A 22,478-nucleotide genomic window follows, 5' to 3' on the forward strand; every position below is an offset into this window, starting at 1 on the left:
ATAACACCACAACCCGAAACCTCTGGAACGCAGCAAAGGCAGTCATAAGAGGAAAGCATATAGCATTCCAGGCCTTCCTAAAGAAGGAAGAAAGATCTCAGATACACAACCTAACCTTATACCTTAAGGAGCTGGAAAAAGAACAGCAAATAAAACCCAAAACCACCAAAAGACAGGAAATAATTAAGACTAGAGCAGAAATTAATGCTATCAAAACCAAAAAACAGTAGAACAGAACAATGAAACCAGAAGCTGATTCCTTGAAAGAATTAACAAAATTGAGAAACCACTAATCAAAAAGAAAAAGGAAAGGACCCGAATAAATAAAATCAAGAATGAAAGAGGAGAGATCAGAACCAACACAGCAGAAAGAAAAACAATAATAAGAGAATGTTACGAGCAATTATAGGCCAATAAAATAGGAAATCTGGAAGAAAAGGACAAATTCCTAGAAACATATACACTACCAAAACTGAAACTGGAAGAAATGGAAAATTTGAACAGACCCATAACCAGTAAGGAAATCGAATTAGTAATCAAAAATCTCCCAAAACACAAGAGTCCAGGGCCAGATGGCTTCCCAGGGGAATTCTACCAAACATTTAAGGAAGAATTAACACCTATTCTCTTGAAACTGTTCCAAAACATAGAAATGGAAGGAAAACTTCCAAACTCTTTCTATGAAGCCAGCGTTACCTTGATCCAAAACCAGACAAAGACCCCACTAAAAAGGAGAACTACAGACCAATTTCCCTGATGATCATGGATGCAAAAATCCTCAACAACATATTAGCCAACTGGATCCAACAATACATTAAAAAAATTATTCACCACGACCAAGGAGGATTTATACCTGGGATGCAGGGCTGGTTCAGTATCTGCAAAACATTAATGTGATTCATCACATCAATAAAAGAATGGACAAGAACCATATGATCCTCTCAATAGATGCAGAGAAAGCATGTGACAAAATACAACATCCTTTCTTGATAAAAACCCTCAAGAAAGGAGGGATAGAAGGAGCATACCTCGACATGATAAAAACCATACATGAAAGACCCAAACGCTAATATCATCCTCAGTGGGGATAAACTGAGAGCTTTCCCCCTAAGGTCAGGAACAAGACAGGGATGTCCACTCTCACTACTGTTATTCAACATAGTATTGGAAGTCTTAGCCTCTGCAATCAGACAACACAAAGAAATAAAAGGTATCCAAATCGGCCACAAGGAGGTCAAACTTTCACTCTTCACAGAAGATATGATACTCTATATGGAAAACCCAGAAGATTCCACCAAAAAACTGCTAGAATTGATTCATGAATTCAGCAAAGTGGCAGGATATAAAATCAATGCACAAAAATCGGTTGCATTCCTACACATCAACAATGAAGCAACAGAAAGAGAAATCAAGGAATCGATCCCATTTACAATTGCACAAAAAAACATAAAATACCTAGGAATAAATCTAGCCAAAGAGGTGAAAAATCTATACACTGAAAACTATAGAAAGCTTATGAAAGAAACTGAAGAAGACACAAAAAAATGGAAAAAGATTCCATGCTCCTGGATAGGAAGAACAAATGTTGTTAAAATGTCGATACTACACAAAGCAATCTAAATATTCAATGCAATCCCTATCAAAATAACACCAGCATTCTTCCCGGAGCTAGAACAAATAATCCTAAAATTTGTATGGAACCAGAAAAGACCCTGAATAGCCAAAGCAATCTTGAAAAAGAAAACCAAAGCAGGAGGCATCACAATCCCAGACTTCAAGCTACACTACAAAGTTGTAATGATAAAGACAGTATGGTACTGGCACAAGAACAGACACTCAGATCAATGGAACAGAACAGAGAACCCAGAAATGGACCACAAACATATGGCCAACTAATCTTTGTCAAAGCAGGAAATAATATCCAATGGAATAAAGACAGTCTCTTCAGCAAGTGGTGCTGGGAAAACTGGAGAACGACATGCAGAAGAATGAACCTCGACCATTTCTTACACCATACACAAAAATAAACTCAAAATGGATGAAAGATTTCAATGTAAGACAGGAAGCCATCAAAATCCTTGAGGAGAAAGCAGGCAAAAACCTCTTTGATCCTGCCTGCAGCAACTTCTTACTCAACTCGTCTCTGGAGGCAAGGGAAACAAAGCAAAAATGAACTACTGGGACCTCATCAAAATAAAAAGCTTCTGCACCACAAAGGAAACAATCAGCAAAACTAAAAGGCAACTGACAGAATGGGAGAAGATATTTGCAAATGACATATCAGATAAAGGATTAGCATCCAAAATCTATAAAGAACTTATCAAACTCAAGACCCAAAAAACAAATAATCCAGTGAAGAAATGGGCAAAAGACATGAATAGACACTTCTCCAAAGAAGACATCCAGATGGCCAACCAACACATGAAAAATGCTCAACATCACTCCTCATCAGGGAAATACAAATCAAAACCACAATGAGATACCACCTTACACCTGTCAGAATGGCTAACATGAACAACTCAGGCAACAACAGATGTTGGTGAGGATGCGAACAAAGAGCATCTCTTTTGCATTGTTGGTGGGAATGCAAGCTGGTGCAGCCACTCTGGAAAACAGTATGGAAGTTCCTCAAAAAACTAAAAATAGAACTACCCTACGAACCAGCAATTGCACTAGTAGGCATTTATTCAAGGGATACCGGTGTGCTGTTTCAAAGGGACACAGGAACCCCCATGTTTATAGCAGCACTATCAACAATAGCCAATGTATGGAAAGAGCCCAAATGTCCATCGATGGATGAATGGATAAAGAAGATGTGGTATACATACATATATATATATATATATATATATATATATATATATATATATATACATACACACACACACACAATGGAGTATGACTCGGCAATCAAAAAGAATGAAATCTTGCCATTTGCAACTGCATGGATGGAACTGGAGGGTATTATGCTAAGTATTAGTCAGAGAAAGACAAAAATCATATGACTTCACTCATATGAGGACTTAAAGAGACAAAACGAACATAAGGGAAGGGAAACAAAAATAATATAAAATCAGGGAGGGGGACAAAACAGAAGAGACTCATAATATGGAGAATAAACTGAGGGTTGCTGGAGGAGTTGTGGGAGGCGGGATAGGCTAAATGGGTAAGGGGCATTAAAGGATCTACTCCCGAAATCATTGTTTCACTATATGCTAACTAATTTGGATGTAAATTTTAAAAAATAAAGAATTGAAAAAAAAAAGGAATCCAAGTATATCACTAAAAAAAAACCATGAACGCACACTATGAAAGAAGAGAGCAAGAGAAAAAAGGAAAAGAGAAGAAAAATAATCAAAAAATAATTAACAAAATGGCAATAAGTATATATCTATCAATAATTACTTTGAATGTAAATAGACTAAACTCTCCAATCAAAAGACATAGAGTGACAGAATGAATAAAAAGGCAAAACCTATATGCTGCCTACAACAGACTCCTTTCAGACCTAAAGCCACATGCATATTGAAAGGGAAGGGATGGAAAAACATTTACCATACAAATGAAGATGAAAATAAACCAGGGTAGCAATACTTGTATCAGACAAAATAGACTTTAAAACAAAGACTGTAACAAGAGTCGAAGGACACTACACAATTATTAAGGGAACAAGAAGATATAATAATTGTAAGTGTTTATGCATCCAAATACATACGGCACCTATTAACAAACATAAGGAAGTAATTGATAATAATGCAATAATAGGAGGGGACATCAACACCCCACTTATATCAATGAATAGATCATCCAAACAGAAAATCAACAAGGAAACAGAGGCTTTAAATGACATATTGGACCAAATGGATCTAACAGATGTATTCAGAACATGTAATCTAGAGGATAAATTGAGGGTCGATGGAGGGAGGTGCATGGGGGATGGACTTCATGGGTGATGGGTATTAAGGAAGGCATTTCTGATGAGCACTGGGTGTTTACGTAAGTGATGAATCACTGAATTCTACTCCTGAAACCAATATTGCACTGCATGTTAACTAGAATAAAAATTTGAAAGGAAAAAAAAAAACATGCTATCCTAAAACAGGATACACATTCTTTTCAAGAGCACATGAAACACTCTCCAGAATAGATACCATGTTAGGTGACAAATGAAGTATCAACAATTTAAAAAGGACTTAAGTCATACCATGCATCTTTTCAGACCACAATGCTATGAAACTAGAAATTAATAACACGAAAGATTCTGGAAAGAACACAAATATATGGTGGTTAAATAACATGCTACTAAACAATGAATGGGTCAATCAAGAAATCAAAGAGGAAACCAAAAAACAATGAAGACAGATGAAAATACAATAGCCCAAAATCATTGGAATGCAGTAAAAGCTGTTTAAGTTTATAGTCATACAAGCCCTACCTCAAAAAGGAAGAAAAATATCAAATGAACAACCTAGCTTTACAACGACCAGAGCTAGAAAAAGAGAAACAAAGCTAAAAATGAGTTCGAGAAAGGGAGTAATAAAAATTAGAGCACAAATAAAAACTAAAAAAAAAAAAGAAAAGATCAATGAAACGAGGAGCTGGTCCTTTGAAAAGGTCAACAAAACTGATAAACCTTTAACCAGACTCAAAAAAAAGAAGAGGAAGAAGATGACGATGATGAAAACTCAAAATCCGAAATGAAAGAGGAGAAATATCAACCAAAACCACAGAAATACAAGACTGTACGAAAATATGATGAAAAATTCCATGCCAACAAATAGGCAATGTAGAGGAAATAGATAAATTCCTAGAAACATATAACCACCCAAAACTGAACCAGGAAGAAATAAAAACTTTAAACAGACCAATTACTAGCAATGAAATTGAATCAATAATCAAAAGGCTCCCAACAAACAGAAGTCCAGAACGAGACAGCTTCACGGGTGAGTTCTATCAAATATTTTTTTTAATTTTTATTTTTGAGACAGAGAGCACAAGCAGGAGAGGGACAAAGGAGAACAGAGGATCCAAAGTGGTCTCTGGGGTGACAGCAGTGAGCCCAATATGGGGCTCAAACTCACAAAACACAGATCATGACCTGAGAGGAAGTTGGATGTTCAACTGACTGAGCCACCCAGGTGCCCCAAGTTCTATCAAACATTTAAAGATGAGTTAATATCTAGCTTAGTTGGGAAGATGGCGGCGTAGGAGGACGCTAGGCTCACCGCGTCCCGCGGATCACTTAGATTCCACCCACACCTGCCTAAATAACCCAGAAAACCCCCAGAAGCCTAGCAGAACAGATTCTCCAGAGTCAAGCGGAGACAAGAGGCCAACGGAAGAGGGTAGGAAGGGCAGAGAGGTGGTGCTGGATACATGGACTGACGGGAGGGAGCCGGGGCAGAGGGCCAGCCCACCAGCAAAGCAAAGCACAGCCCCCGAGTCTGGCTTGCAAAAACAGACCGGACGGTGTGTGTTCTGACAGCAAGCGGGACTTAACATCTGGAAGGTTTTAAGTTAACAGCTCTGCTCAGAGAACGGGAGGTCTAGAGGACAATGGGAGGGAGAGTTGTTGAGCCCCAGACGACAGAGCTCAGCTTGGTGAGGAACAAAGGCGCTCGCCAGCGCCATCTCCCTTGCCCATCCCCCAGCCAAAATCCCAAAGGGAACCAGTTCCTGTCAGGGAACTTGCTTGCACCGGGCAAACACCCAACGTTGTGCTTCTGCGGATCCATCCCTCCGGCGGCGGGTGTGACTCCCTCCCGGTGCTGCAGGGCCCCTCCAGAAGCGGATCTCCAAAGGAAAAGCAAGCTGAGCCTGCCCCTCCTGCCCCCGTGCACCATGCCGATCCACCCCAGCTAATATACCAGATCCCCAGAACCACAAGCCTGGCAGTGTGCAAGTAGCCCAGATGGGCCACACCACCCCACAGTGAATCCCACCCCTAGGAGAGGGGAAGAGAAGGTACACACCAGTCTGACTGTGGCTCCAGCAGCTGGCTGCTGGCAGACATCAGGTCTGACTGTGGCCACACCCACCAACGCAAGTTATTCAAGACAGCACAAGGGAAGTGCCCTGCAGTTCCACACCACTCCAGGGACTATCCAAAATGACGAAACTAAAGAATTCCCCTCAAAAGAATCTCCAGGAAGTAATAACAGCTAACGAACTGATCAAAAAGTATTCAAACAATATAACAGAAAGTGAATTTAGAATAATAGTCATAAAATTAATCGCTGGGCTTGAAAACAGTATAAAGGACAGCAGAGAATCTATTGCTACAGAGATCAAGGGACTAAGGAACAGCCAGGAGGAGCTAAAAAATGCTATTAATGATCTGCAAAATAAAATGGAGACGACCACGGCTCGGATTGAAGAGGCAGAGGAGAGAATAGAGGAACTAGAAGATAAAATTATGGAAAAAGAAGAAGCTGAGAAAAAGATTAAAAAATCCAGGAGTATTAGGGGAAAATTAGAGAACTAAGTGATGCACTAAAGAGAAATAATCTACGCATAATTGGTATTCCAGAGGAGGAAGAGAGAGGGAAAGGTGCTGAAGGTATACTTGAAGAAATCATAGCTGAGAACTTCCCTGATCTGGGGAAGGAAAAAGGCATTGAAATCCAAGAGGCACAGAGAACTCCCTTCAGACGTAACTTGAATCGATCTTCTGCACGACATATCATAGTGAAACTGGCAAAATACAAGGATAAAGAGAAAATTCTGAAAGCAGCTAGGGATAAACGTGCTCTAACATATAAAGGGAAACCTGTAAGACTCGTGACCTATCTCTCTACTGAAACTTGGCAGGCCAGAAAGGAATGGCAGGAGATCTTCAATGTGATGAACAGAAAAAATATGCAGCCAAGAATCCTTTATCCAGCAAGTCTGTCACTTAGAATAGAAGCAGAGATAAAGGTCTTCCCAAACAAACAAACACTGAAGGAATTCGTCACCACTAAACCAGCCCTACAAGAGATCCTAGGGGGGATCCTGTGAGACAAAGTACCAGAGACATCTCTACAAGCATGAAACCTACAGACATCACAATGACTCTAAACCCATATCTTTCTATAATAACACTGAATGTAAATGGACTAAATGCGCCAACCAAAAGACATAGGGTATCAGAATGGATAAAAAAACAAGACCCATCTATTTGCTGTCTACAAAAGAGTCATTTTACACCTGAGGACACCTTCAGATTGAAAGTGAGGGGATGGAGAACTATTTATCATGTTACTGGAAGTCAGATGAAAGCTGGAGTGGCCATACTTATATCAGACAAACTAGACTTTAAATTAAAGGCTGTAACAAGAGATGAAGAAGGGCATTATATAATAATTACAGGGTCTATCCATCAGGAAGAGCTAACAATTATAAATGTCTGTGCGCCGAATATGGGAGTCTCCAAATTTATTAATTACTCACAAACATAAGTAACCTTATTGACAAGAATGTGGTAATTGCATGGGACTTTAATACCCCACTTACAACAATGGATACCCCACTTACAACAATGGATAGATCATCTAGACACAGGATCAATAAACAAGGGCCCTGAATGATACATTGGATCAGATGGACTTGACAGATATATTTAGAACTCTGCATCCCAAAGCAACAGAATATACTTTCTTCTCAAGTGCACATGGAAAATTCTCCAAGATAGATCATATACTGGGTCACAAAACAGCCCTTCATAAGTATACAAGAATTGAGATCATACCATGCATACGTTCAGACCACAATGCTATGAAGCTTGAAATCAACCACAGGAAAAAGTCTAGAAAACCTCCAAAAGCATGGAGGTTAAAGAACACCCTACTAACGAATGAATGGGTCAACCAGGCAATTAGAGAAGAAATTAAAAAATACATGGAAACAAACGAAAATGAAAATACAACAATCCAAACGCTTTGGGATGCAGCGAAGGCAGTCCTGAGAGGAAAATACATTGCAATCCAGGCCTATCTCAAGAAACAAGAAAAATCCCAAATATAATATCTAACAGCACACCTAAAGGAAATAGAAGCAGAACAGCAAAGACACTCCAAAGCCAGCAGAAGAAGAGAAATAATAAAGATCAGAGCAGAAATAAACAATATAAAATCTAAAAGAACTGTAGAGCAGATCAATGAAACCAAGAGTTGGTTTTTTGAAAAAATAAACAAAATTGACAAACCTCTAGCCAGGCTTCTCAAAAAGAAAAGGGGGATGACCCAAATAGATAAAATCATGAATGAAAATGGAATTATTACAACCAATCCCTCAGAGATACAAACAATTATCAGGGAATACTATGAAAAATTATAAGCCAACAAACTGGACAACCTGGAAGAAATGGACAAATTCCTACACACCCACACACTTCCAAAACTCAATCAGGAGGAAATAGAAAGCTTGAACAGACCCATAACCAGTAAAGAAATTGAATCAGTTATCAAAAATCTCCCAACAAATAAGAGTCCAGGACCAGATGGCTTCCCTGGGGAATTCTACATTAAAACAGAGATAATACCTATCCTTCTCAAGCTGTTCCAAAAAATAGAAAGGGAAGGAAAACTTCCAGACTCATTCTATGAAGCCAGTATTGGCTTTGATTCCTAAACCAGACAGAGACCCAGCAAAGAAAGAGAACTACAGGCCAATGTCCCTGATGACTATGGATGCAAAAATTCTCAATAAGATACTAGCAAATCGAGTTCAACAGCATATAAAAAGAATTATTCACCATGATCAAGTGGGATTCATTCCTGGGCTGCAGGGCTAGTTCAACATTCGCAAATCAATCAACGTGATACATCACATTAATAAAAGAAAAGAACCATAAGATCCTGTCAATCAATGCAGAAAAGGCATTTGACAAAATTCAGCAACGCTTCTTAACAAAAACCCTCAAGAAAGTCGGGATAGAAGGAACATACTTAAACATCATAAAAGTCATTGAGAGCTTTTCCCTGAGATCACGAACATGACAGGGATGTCCACTCTCACCGCTGTTGTTTAACATAGTGTTGGAAGTTCTAGCATCAGCAATCACACAACAAAAGGAAATCAAAGGCATCAAATTTGGCAAAGATGAAGTCAAGCTTTCACTTTTTGCAGATGACATGATATTATACATGGAAAATCTGATAGACTTCACCAAAAGTCTGCTAGAACTGATACATGAATTTAGCAAAGTTGCAGGATACAAAATCAATGTACTGAAATCAGTTGCATTCTTATACACTAATAATGAAGCAACAGAAAGACAAATAAAGACACTGATCCCATTCACAATTGCATCAAGAAGCATAAAATACCTAGGAATAAATCTAACCAAAGATGTAAAAGATCTGTATGCTGAAAACTATAGAAAGCTTATGAAGGAAATTGAAGAAGATATAAAGAAATGGAAAAACATTCCGTGCTCATGGGTTGGGAGAATAAATATTGTCAAAATGTCAATACTACCCAAAGCTATCTACACATTCAATGCCATCGCAATCAAAATTGCACCAACATTCTTCCTAAAGCGAGAGAAGCAATCCTAAAATTCATATGGAACCTCAAAAGGCCCCGAATAGCCAAAGTAATTTTGAAGAAGACGACCAAAGCAGGAGGCATCACAATCCCAGACTTTAGCCTCTACTACAAAGCTGTCATCATCAAGACAGCATGGTATTGGCACAAAAACAGACACATAGACCAATGGAATAGAATAGAAAACCCAGAACTAGACCCACAAAAGTATGGCCAACTCATCTTTGACAAAGCAGGAAAGAATATCCAATGGAAAAAAGACAGTCTCTTTAACAAATGGTGCTGGGAGAGCTGGACAGCAACATGCAGAGGAATGAAACTAGACCACTTTCTCGCACCATTCACAAAAATAAACTCAAAATGGATAAAGGACCTGAATGTGAGACAGGAAACCATCAAAACCCTACAGGAGAAAGCAGGAAAAGACCTCTCTGACCTCAGCCGTAGCAATTTCTTACTTGACACATCCCCAAAGGCAAGGGAATTAAAAGCAAAAATGAACTACTGAGACTTCATGAAGATAAAAAGCTTCTGCACAGCAAAGGAAACAATCAACAAAACTAAAAGGCAACCAACGGAATGGGAAAAGATATTTGCAAATGACATATCGGACAAAGGGCTAGTATCCAAAATCTATAAAGAGCTCACCAAACTCCACACCCGAAAAACAAATAATCCAGTGAAGAAATGGGCAGAAAACATGAATAGACACTTCTCTAAAGAAGACATCCAGATGGCCAACAGGCACATGAAAAGATGCTCAACGTCGCTCCTTATCAGGGAAATACAAATCAAAACCACACTCAGGTATCACCTCACGCCAGTCAGAGTGGCCAAAATGAACAAATCAGGAGACTATAGATGCTGGCGAGGATGTGGAGAAACAGGAACCCTCTTGCACTGTTGGTGGGAATGCAAATTGGTGCAGCCGCTCTGGAAAGCAGTGTGGAGATTCCTCAGAAAATTAAAAATAGACCTACCCTATGACCCAGCAATAGCACTGCTAGGAATTTATCCAAGGGACACAGGAGTACTGATGCATAGGGGCACTTGTACCCCAATGTTTATAGCAGCACTCTCAACAATAGCCAAATGATGGAAAGAGCCTAAATGTCCATCAACTGATGAATGGATAAAGAAATTGTGGTTTATATACACAATGGAATACTACGTGGCAATGAGAAAGAATGAAATATGGCCTTTTGTAGCAACGTGGCTGGAACTGGAGAGTGTGATGCTAAGTGAAATAAGCCATACAGAGAAAGACAGATACCATATGGTTTCACTCTTATGTGGATCCTAAGAAACTTAACAGAAACCCATGGGGGAAGGGAAGGAAAAAAAAAAAAAAAGAGGTTAGAGTGGGAGAGAGCCAAAACATAAGAGACTGTTAAAAACTGAGAACAAACTGAGGGTTGATGGGGGGTGGGAGGGAGGGGAGGATGGGTGATGGGTATTGAGGAGGGCACCTTTTGGGATGAGCACTGGGTGTTGTATGGAAACCAATTTGACAATAAATTTGATATATGAAAAAAATAAAATAAAATAAAATCTAAATGAAATGTATAATTTCCTAAGGAAATACTAATTAACAAAATTTACCCTATCAGTGATAAACAGCTTAAATAGACCAATTTCCATAAAAGAAATAGAGAAAGTTAGCAAGGAACTACCACCACAAAAAAAAGTGCCAGGGCCAGGAGTTTTTACAAGGAATTCTATCAAACCTTCAAAGAACAGACATCCCATGGCACTACAGATTGTACCATTGAATATTAAGGAAAACTTTCTATTTCTATGAAGCAAGCATAACACCATACCTAAACTGATAAAATTATAGACAAGTATCACTTATAAATATTGATACAAAAATACCAAATAATAACAAACAAATTGAGCACCACATTAAGAAAATAATATGCAATAACCAAGAGGTATTAATTCCAGGAATGCAAGGCAGTTTGATATTGGGAAATTCATTAATACAATATAACACATCCTAGATCTAAGGAGAAAAGTTGTATGATTATTTCCATACATGTTTAAATGGCCTCTGACAAAATTCAACATTCTCAAAAATGGGAATTAAGCAAGTCTTGAAGCCAGTGTTTCATTTGGTATGGAAACACTAGAAGCACTTTTACTAAGATCAGGAACAAAGCAAGGCTGCCTGCTATCACATCACTCTTCAACATCTTACTGGTGGCATGAGACAAAGCAGTTAGATAAGAGAGATCAACTAAAGGCAAAAGAATTGGAAAAAAAAATAAAATTATCTCTATTTGAAGATGATCTGATTGTGTATCTAAAATTAAAATAACAACACTAGCTCAAATGTTTAAAAAATTCAATAAGGTAGTAGGTTATGAAATTAACATACAGAAATCAATAGCCTTAATATACGTAAAAAATAAGGGATACAGCGCAGAAGAAGGCCCTCCTTAGAAATAATCTTAACAAAAACTGTCCAAAACTCCTAAAAGGAAATCTACAAGATACCTAAGTAGATCTGAAATCAATGGAAAGGCATCTCTTACCTCTTATACAGGACAAGTCAACATCATAAAGATGTCAGTTTTACCTAACTCATCAATTTAATGCAATCCTTATAAAAGAATATAGGCTTCTTTACTGAGACAAACCAATTAATAATCAAGTGCTTTTTAAAAAGTTATAATATTCAGGGGGCGCCTGGGTGGCGCAGTCGGTTAAGCGTCCGACTTCAGCCAGGTCACGATCTCGCGGTCCGTGAGTTCGAGCCCCGCGTCAGGCTCTGGGCTGATGGCTCAGAGCCTGGAGCCTGTTTCCGATTCTGTGTCTCCCTCTCTCTCTGCCCCTCCCCCGTTCATGCTCTGTCTCTCTCTGTCCCAAAAATAAATAAACGTTGAAAAAAAAAAATTAAAAAAAAAAAAAAAAAAAAGTTATAATATTCAGGATATCATTAGAAAAGGAAAAATACAAAGTTGGGAACCAGCCTTACCAGACATTAAGGCATAGTATAAGTCTTTAAAATAAAATAGTATGGTCCTGGTACATGATCTGAAAAACAGACCACTAAAACAGAAAGTCCCGAAAAAAATTAAATACATATGTTCACTTAGTATAAAGGTGACATCTCAAATCAATGCAGCAAAGATGGATTTTTTTCTTAATAAATGGTTTAAGGGCATCTACTTTAAGAAGGAAAAAAAATCCATACCTCATACCATACAATCCAAATAAATCAGGGATTTTTTTATGTGTTTTTGTTTTGTTTTGTTTTTAGAGAGAGACAGAGCGTGAGCGGGAGAGAGGGAGAGGGAGAGAGAGGGAGGGAGGGAGGGAGAGAGAGAGAGAGAGAGGGAGGGAGGGAGGGAGGGAGAGAGGGAGAGAGGGAGGGAGGGAGGGAGGGGACACAGGATCTGAAGCAAGCTCCAGGCTCTGAGCTGTCAGCACAGAGCCCTATGCGGGGCTCAAACTCATGAACCAGGAGATCATGACCTGAGTTGAAGTAGGAGCTCAACTAACTGAGCCACCCAGGTGCCCCAAAATAAATCAGGGATTTAAATGTAAAATGATAATATCAAGGATTAAATGTAAAAATGATATACAAGTACTAGAAGGTAACAGGTAAATTCCTTTACAACTAGGGTGTATGTAAACAGTTTTTAACTAAGACCCACAATTCAGATGTAATAAAAGATTGATAAACTTGACCTCATAAAATTGAGAACCTTTTTACATAGCAAAAAGTACCATGAACAGTCAAAATACAGCTGTTAAATTGTGAAAAAATATTTGTAACACGTATCACAGATGAAGATCTAATATCCTTAAATAAAGAATTTTTGAAAAGTGGAGGAGGAAAAGAACAAAATTCTCTAAGGAAAATAACTTGAACAGAAAATTCATACACAAAAAAATTTAAGATACTTTAAACATACAAAAAAAGATATGGTATGGCCTCATTTCACGCCACTCCCCCTCTCATTCACTATGTTCTGTGACCATTCCGACCTATCCGTCTGCAGAAACTTCACGCTTCTTTACTCCTTTTATTATGCTCTCCAAAACTCTTTAAATGGTAGCTAGTCTCTTCAGGTTTTCACTTAAAAGCCAATACTTACAGAGGCATTCTCTGATCCCCTGTCCAAACTACTATCTTTCTCCACCACAATTATTTTATATCGCAGTGCCGTTTTATTTCCTTAGAATGCAACATAATCTGTAACTCTCTCTCCCAATTGAAAATTAGCTTCAAGAAAGGTGCTTTGCTTGTCTTGTTCACCATTGCATCCCTGTGTCTAATACAAAACTTGGCACACAAGCCTAGGTGTAATAAAAGTAAAATAACGAGAAGTTAGGAAGTAGCATCTAGTTTGCTTTCAGCAGTGAGCTGCTGAAAGGAACTAACGAGGTTTAAAGAACTGATATTAATGTGCAGTGTACATAATCCACATTTTTACCAAAATCAGAAGCTGCAATACCCCTCAACTGGAGCACTCTCTCTAGTTAATCCTTCCAATTCCTTTAGTAATTTGTATTCAATAAACTTTCTTTTCATCTCACCGAGATCTCCAGTCATTTATCCCTCCTTTTTCTTTCACCTGGTTCATGAAACTCTTCTGGCTTCATTTGCTTTCTTCTCTAGCATACTCCCTCAATCTACAACTTCCACATCAATGCCTATCTTTTTCCTCTATCTATAGTAATTTTCAAACTATGAACCACAGGGGTAGTTTAAAATTTGAGCATATTCCTGGGGCCCCAGCCTTCTGATTCAGTAGATGTAAGGTGGAGGCCCAAGAATCTAGATTTTAGTAAGTATCCTAGAAGATTTGGATACCAGTGATCCAAGGATAAAATATACACTGGTCTGAAGGAAGAGATGCCTTTCTTCCTATCTAAGAAGGATACCTCTCTCTGTGCTCTAGAGACCATACTTTTCCATTCTCTCAGAGATTTTACTTTACTGTACTCATTGTCTACATTCTTTAATCTCTCCTTAAATCCTAACAATTTTCCCATAAAGCATATCTGATCCATGTCAACCCCCTCCTTAAAACCCACCAGCTTTTCCTGTTTCCAATCTCCGTGGTTCTCAACTTTGAATAACAATGAATTGAAATGTGTTCTAAGCATTATCTGCAAACTAGTGTTTTCCAAAATGTATGCTAAGAGGATGTGAAATATATATGAGAGATATATTTGCTTCCAAGTTTAAAACAAATGTATTTTGTACAGAAAATGCTAAACATATTTACAGAGCTGTTCTGATTCCACTATGATAAACTGCTTTCAAGAAATCATGTACCATAAAATGCCAAGAAATCATAGAAAGACTACCTGTTGCCCAAATATATAATGTCCCATCTGTGTACTGATACATAGGCAGCATTTATTAAAGAGCGCCATCCATTCCATGTTCAATGGTCTACATTATGTATCTTATAGCTATTATAATAATTTTAATAGCATATACTTTCATTACTCTAAATGTATTATATAATAAATGCCTATAGTGCATAAACTCGTTACTCATTCCTCTGGATCTGTGTCTGAAAAGAATTCATTTACGTGGTCATTATAACTAAATCCAAGTGCACATTTCATTTCCTAAGCTCTTTTTGTTGTTCTCTCAAAATATTAAAATATTCTACGGTCAAATAATTTGGGAAACCAAACTTGGGTAAACAGTGTACCTTGCATATAGGTACACTATTCTTTTTTGAATGTATGTAGATACTGTTGTACCTATAAGTAAATTAAAAACACTGCTGCATGGTAGCTTTTTGCCATTACAGATTTTCCCAATTAGTAGAGAGTAAAGAGCCAGTTACTTTAATGTGAGAAACATTGTTTTTTGGGGAGTCCCTGGGGGGGCTCAGTTGGTTAAGCGTCCAACTTGAAACTCAAGAGCTTCTTGAAACTCAAGAGTTTCATACATTTCAAATATAAATTAATCTTTCTAATTAAGAACAGGAGGCCAATAATTCACTTTGTAGACATGATGCAGATTTGGTCCTACAGGTTCATCTGTAAGAACCTCAAGAATTGAAAAGTAACTAAAGTTTCTGGAGTTTAGCCTTTTGACCATATAAATGAAATCCCAATGATGTGTGATGACACCATCACTAAAGTCAATGATGACAGCAGCTGACACTTATTCACTCTGTGCTTTGCAGTGTTAAGCACTTTGCATCACCATCTCCCTCAGATCTTCAAAGGACCCTATAAGTAAGGGGGATTGTCATAAGTATTATCTAAATTGTCTTAATTTAATAGTTAATAAAACGAGACTGTGATCCGTTAAATAATCGTCAACTTCCCACAAATAAGCACTTCCTCAGGTATTAACACCTTCCAACTTAGGGCAGGTCTCCCTCCCTCCCATCTGCATGCACTGAGCCCTCTGTCCTTCCCCAGTCCTCTAGGACTGAATTTACCAGGTAGAAAACAGACTCCCCCGGCCCGGGCCCCCACTCACATTCAGCAGCCGGTACCCAGTGCCCTCCTTGTTCTCTTCCTTGGGCAGATAACCAGTCTTAGGCTCCTGGAAGTTACGAGCCGGAGAAGATGCCAACCCTTTTTTGTCCATGGTTTCCACGTTGACATGACGACTCCTGGGAAGCATAGGGGCTGTGTACAGGGAATGGACCCGCCCGCCGCGGTTATCAGCTGCTTTGGAAACCTTAGCCATCCCTTGGTGCGGCTCTATTCCCCCATGCTCTGCGGGTGGGTCTGCGCCTAACCGCCTGCCTGCTACTGCGCATGCGCAGCCCACTAGCCCAACCCCCCTCCCCCCCCCCCCCCCCCCCCGCGCATGCGCATGCGTACACACCCTGTGACCGCACATTGCCCTGATAGAGCAGGTTTTAGGAAAGTGTGAGCTTCAAGAGCTGGAGGGTCAGCTGCAAGCGCTTACCTAAGCCATTTAGGTCTCCCTTACAAGGGAGGCATAGCATGCTGGTGGACAGCAAGGCTTCTCAGCTGTGTGATTGAACACCATAGTTCATTTTCTTATCTGCCCCTCAAACCATTATAAGCCTCTTTTCCCTAAACCAGTTACTTCTGGGAGATCTACAATATCAATAACCACTTCCTTACACTGTCCCCTGAGCTCCAGATGTTATGTTTCCAACAGTCTACTTGGACGTCTTTACTGTCCTATACACTCATAACACATGTTAATTAATATTCTTCTTCCCTCTCAGACCTCTAGTATGTTCCAAACTCATTTAATGTAGCAATACCATAGCCACAAAAGCTTAAAACTTCAGACATATTTTTTAGCTTTAACCCTAAATATTAGAACCCTACTGTTCCTCTTTATGGCATCTAGTTTACGATACCTCACATACACAACTGCAATGGTTTACTCATGGATCTCCCAGCCTGCTGTCATCCACCCTTTACACTTCTCAATATTAATGCAGTTTACCTTTAAAAACAAACAAAACCAACAAATAAAAATAAAACAAGCAACAGAAATTTTCAGAGCTTTTTTTGTTAGCCATAGATTCGAATTCCTTAATATGGAAACCAAGGGCATTCAAAATACACTCTGCTACCTCAGGATCCTTATTTATTGGTATTCTACTTGAGATCTATTTTTGTTTTATTCAGGGGCCAGCTCAAACTCCAGCTTTCAGTTAAATCGTATAACCCCATGCACATATTCTCAAAGCAGAATTAACTGTTGTCTCTAAGCTTGGCATATCACGACTAGTGGGCTCACACTAATAGAATTAGTTAATTTCAAAAGATAGAGTTCAATGGGGGCAGGAACCTGATTCTCATCTTGTACTCCTCAGGGCTCATGGCACAAGAACCGAAAGCTCTTGATACACATTTGTTGTCATTTGGGGTCTATGCTGTGTTGTACTTAATCATTGTGCCAATGAGACTTGCTGCCCAGCAGCACACTATGACTTCTTTAGGGTTCATATAATAATACAACATAAAAAGTATCTAATCTGGGGCTCTGGGGTGGCTCAGTTGATTAAGCATCCAGCTCTTGGTTTTGGCTCAGGTAATAATCTCCTGGTTCATGAGTATGAGCCTTATGTCCAGCTCTGTGCTGACAGTGCAGATCCTGCTTGGAATTCTCTCTTTTTCTCTGTCTCTGCCCTCCCCTGCTCACAGGCTTATGTGCTCACGCGCGCGCTCTCTCTCTCAAAATAAATAAATAAACTTTAAAAAATATATATCTAACCTAAATCTAGTCAAACCTCTAGACCTAACCTTCTGTCTACAGGAAATTCAGGAGATAGAGAACAAATTGAATGATGCTCTTAGGAAAAAATCAAACAAATGCAAAATGTAGGTGGGACATTCCAAAACAAAATGGTTTGGATTCTTTAAGTTACAGCCACTCTAGAAAACAGTTTGACAATTTCTTAAAAAAACTAAACATGTAACTACCATACAATCTAGCAATTGCACTCCTGAGCAGTTTCCCAGAGAAACAAAAACTTACATTCACACAAAAACCCACACACAAATGTTCATAGCAGCTTTATTCATAATAGCCAAAAAATGAAATCAACTCATGTTTTTCAACTGGTAAATGATTAAACAAGCACCTATCTTGGAATACAAATTAGCAATGAAAAGAGATGAATACACAACTTGGATGAATTTCCTGGGCAGAAAAAAGCTAATCCCAAAAGATTACATACTGTATGATTCATTTATAACATTCTTGAAATGACAAAATGTTATAAATAGAAGACAGATTAGCGGTTGCCAGGCGTTGGAGTTAGAGGTGCAGAGATGGGGAAATAGGTGTGGTTATAAAAGGGCAACAATGAAAGACTCCTGTGGTTTTTGGAAGTGTTCAGTATCTTTTAAAAAAAATTTTTTGTTAATGTTTATTTATTTTTGAGAGAGAGAGAGCATCAGTCGGGGAGAGACAGAGAGAGACAGGGAGACACAGAATCTGAAGCAGGCTCCTGGCTCTGAGCTTCAGCACAGAGCTTGAACTCATGAACCATGAGATCATGACCTGAGCCAAAGTCGGAAGCTCAACTGACTGAGCCACCAAGCACCCTGGAACTGTTCGATATCTTGACTACGGTGGTAGATACACAAACCTACCCAACTGGTAACATTGTATTAATACACACACACACACACACACACACACACACACACAGTGGTACAAGTAAAACTAGAGAAATTTAAATAAGATCAGTGGGTTTTATCAATGTCAATATTCTGGATATGATATACTACAGTTTTGTAAAATGTTATTTAGAGACACTGGCAAAGTGTACAAAGGATTTCTCTGTATTATTTCTCAAGTATGCATGAATCTACATTTATCTCAGGAAATTTTTCAATTAAAAACATCATGGGGGAGAGAAAAAAATGTAAGAAGACCATTCTCTTAGTTTTAACTAAGAGAAAACAACCAAATGAAATGTGCAAACCTTGACTACATCTTGAGAGACAGCTGGGAAATTTGAGAATGCACTATTTTCCAGCTATTTCAACAAGATGTGCTATGTAAACAAATGTTCTTATTTTTGGAGGATTCATGTTTACATATTCTGGTGAAGTGACATGATGTTAGCAACTTTCAAAAGATTTAGCAAGAAAACAAGAGTGTATAAAGAAAGATAAAACAAATGAGCAAATGTGGCAAAATTTTAACAACTATTAAACCTAGGTTGATCTACATTACAGTTGCTACAATTATCCTGGTCTTTCAACATTTTTACATTTGATAGTTTCCAAATAAAAAGCTCTCAGAGTTCACTCATTCATATGGTCTTTTCCTTGTCCCCCATCTTTACTGGTATAAATCCAGCCATCCTATAAAGGACATGCCCACACGCAACCTTACCCACAATACTTTCCTAGATTCTTTAACTCCTATGCCTGCCTATGACTTTTGACTAGATAATAAGCCTCTAGAAAGCAGGTACTAGGTTTTGTTCATTTTCTCATTTTTTTGTCCTTTCACAATTCTAGCAATTTGATTGAAATCACATCATCTATCACAAGCCAAGCTTTATGTTTCATAATAGATTACAGATGGTGTATGTAGGCCAGAGGTCCCAAGTGCTGGCTAGTCTACTAGCTATATCACAATCACCTGGGGAATCTTTTTCTAAAAAGACCTACTGAATCTCAGACCTACTGAATCTCAATCTCTGGATATGGGCCTAGAAGTCTATGTTTTGTTCTGCTCATGGGGAGTGGGGAGAGGCCACTCCAATTACTGAATGTATTGCACCCAAAAAAGCAACAAAAGCCTCATTGGGGATCTTGCCTATTGACACCTCAGAAACTCCACTAAGCCACTCTACCCACACTCGATACAGGGTGAAAAGTGAGAAAAAAGATGACTTTGAGCCAATTATGGAGACATATTAGCAGTGAACTTCCTCAAAGTTTCCCAATCATCATGGCCAAAGGTTTTTTGATAGGTTTGTACAGGTCCACCAGCTGCTCAGGAAATATGTACTTGCTAGGGTGATTGGGAAATTTGAAGTCTGGGGTCATACTTCCCAGACCTGAGGAATTTAAAGGCAACTATGCCCGTGCCAGTTACACCACTACCGACCTAGCCAGCTTTCTGAGTTGCATTCCATAGCTGCTCTGGGGCGTCTTTATTCTCTAGGATGTTAGGAGCAAAACTCCCTTCAACCTGGTATTAACTTTCTGTTGCTGCCATAACAAACTACCACAAATTTAGCAGATTAAATAACACACATTTGCTATCTTAACATTCTGTATGTCGGAAGTCTGACATGGGTCTCACTGGGCTAAAATTAAGGTGTCAGCAGGGTTTAATTCCTTCGTGGAAGTTCTAGGGGAAGATCTATTTTGTTGCTCATTGGGATCTTAACAAAATTCAGTTCCTTAAAGATGTAGGACTGAGCCCACATACATTTACTGGCAGGCTGTCAAACAAGGACCATTCTCAGCTACTAGAGATCACCCATATCCCTTGGCTTGTAACCCCTTCCTCCTTCAAAATGAGCAACATAACTCTCTGCTCTTCTTCCATTGTCATCTCACTCTGACCACATAAAGGAAAAGTTCTCTGCTTTTAAGGACTCATGTGATTACACTGGGCCCAACCAGATACTCCAGGACAATTTCCCCATTTCAGGGTTAAACGACCTTAATCACATCTGCAAAATCCCTTTTGCCAATGTAATGTTCCAGGATCAAGAGATGAACATCTTTGGGGAATATTATCCAGCCTACCACAATCCCCTACACTGGTTTTCTCATATTTCCTTGATGGCATTTGTTCAGGTGTGGTAAGTTTTAGAGCTAATGAATGACTTCCCTGAAGTTTGCTGACAGGGGGGATCACGAACTTCACCACCAGCCTGTTGCCAGCATAACCATCCCTGATCACAGCAAAAGCTGGAACTGGCAGGATGACTTCAGAATTGCCAGCAGACTCACAATTCTGTGTCAGCACAGGGAATCCCCTTTTCAGCAGCTCCAGTCTCCCAGGCAAGATATTTCTAATATGGTGCTCGCACCAAATTTAGACCTATTCTTAGAGCCATCCACCCCTAGTCAATTGGTCAGTCCTCTTCCGTTCCACAACATTCAGTTGCTTGCTAATCAGGCAGGCCCAACAGCTTTATTGATGTGCTTGATAGCCTTTGAGATATAGCGTCCCATGGAGAGTCTGTCTTGTTATTGTCTTAAGCTCTAGGGTCTCATACCAGTTGAGGCACCAATGAATACGGCTCTGAAGAGACCTTTTTCTATGCAGGGCACATCTCAAGAATGGGATTTCCTCAAGAACCAAAGATGTCTCTGACAGAGAGCTTGAGAAAAGGTGTGGTGATTTCTCCTCCTATTTCTTGTTGCACAAAAAAAGAGGCAGAGCAAAGGGCAGTGTAGAGGTCAACCGAGATCGCTCAATAAGCTCACAGGTCTCCCATTTATTTCCCTGAATTCTTGTTCCACTCAGCTTCTCTTTTGCTACATGTTTTTTGAAGCTCCCTAAATTATTCTGATGTGCAGCCAGATATGGGAAAACTGGCATGGGTTTTTAAGGGAAAAAAAAACTTTTATGGTTATAAAACTTTTTTATTGAAGTATAATTAATATACGGTATTATATTAGTTTCAGGTGTACAACAAAAAGGTTCCACAATTCTATACATTACTCAGTGCTTACCACTGTAAGTATGGTTATCCTCTGTCACCATTTTTACAATTTTATTGACTGTATTCCCTATGCTGTACTTCTTATCCCTGTGACTTATTTTGTAACTGGAAGTTTGCACCTCTTAATCCCCTCCATTTTACCCATCCTCCCACCCACCTCCCCAGTTTGTTCTCTGTATTTGAGTCTTCTTTTTTTTGTATTTGTTGTTTCTTAAATTCCACATACAAGTGAAATCATATGGTATTTGTCTTTCTCTGACTTATTTCACTTAGCATTATACCCTCTAGGTCCATCCATGTTTCTACAAATGCCAAGATTTCATTCTTTTTTATGGCTGAGTAATATTCAATTCCATGTTTATACCACAACTTCTTTATCCTTTCATCTATGGATAGACACTTGGGTTACTTCCCTATCTTGGTAATTGTAAACAATGCTGCAATAAACACAAGGGGTGCATATATCTTTTTGAATTAGTGTTTTTGTTTTCTTTGGGCAAATACACAGTATTGGAATTACTGGATCATATAGTAGTTCTATTTTTAATTTTTTGAGGAACCTCCATACTGTTTTCCACAGTGGCTACACCAATTTGCATTCCCACCAACAGCGCACAAGTGTTTCTTTTTCTCCACATCCTCCCCAATGCTTATCATCACTGGTCTCTTTGAATCTAGCCATTCTCACAGATGTAAGGTGACTTTTCATTTGTGGTTTTGATTTGCATTTCCCTGATGATTAATTATGTTGACCAGCTTTTCATGCATCTGTTAGCCATGTGTATGTTTTTGTTGGCAAAATGTCAATTCAGGTCCATTTTT

At 38.9% G+C, this 22,478-nt stretch overlaps 1 protein-coding gene across 4 annotated transcripts in view; it reads right to left on the minus strand.

Annotated features, from left to right (window-relative positions):
* Positions 1-16,261, minus strand: part of CATSPERT (catsper channel auxiliary subunit tau) — a 182,634-nt gene extending 166,373 nt beyond the window's left edge. For all 4 annotated transcript variants that reach the window (XM_086719275.1, XM_086719274.1, XM_086719277.1 and 1 more), the window contains exon 1: positions 15,995-16,261. In XM_086719275.1, coding sequence (XP_086575401.1) covers positions 15,995-16,207 — 213 coding nt within the window. In that variant the 5' untranslated portion in view covers positions 16,208-16,261. The remainder of the gene's footprint in view (positions 1-15,994) is intronic.
* Between the last annotated feature and the right edge of the window lie 6,217 nt (positions 16,262-22,478).

Source organism: Puma concolor, chromosome C1 (assembly GCF_028749965.1).
Source record: "Puma concolor isolate L17-30 chromosome C1, mPumCon1.1.hap2, whole genome shotgun sequence".
Taxonomy (NCBI): domain Eukaryota; kingdom Metazoa; phylum Chordata; class Mammalia; order Carnivora; family Felidae; genus Puma; species Puma concolor.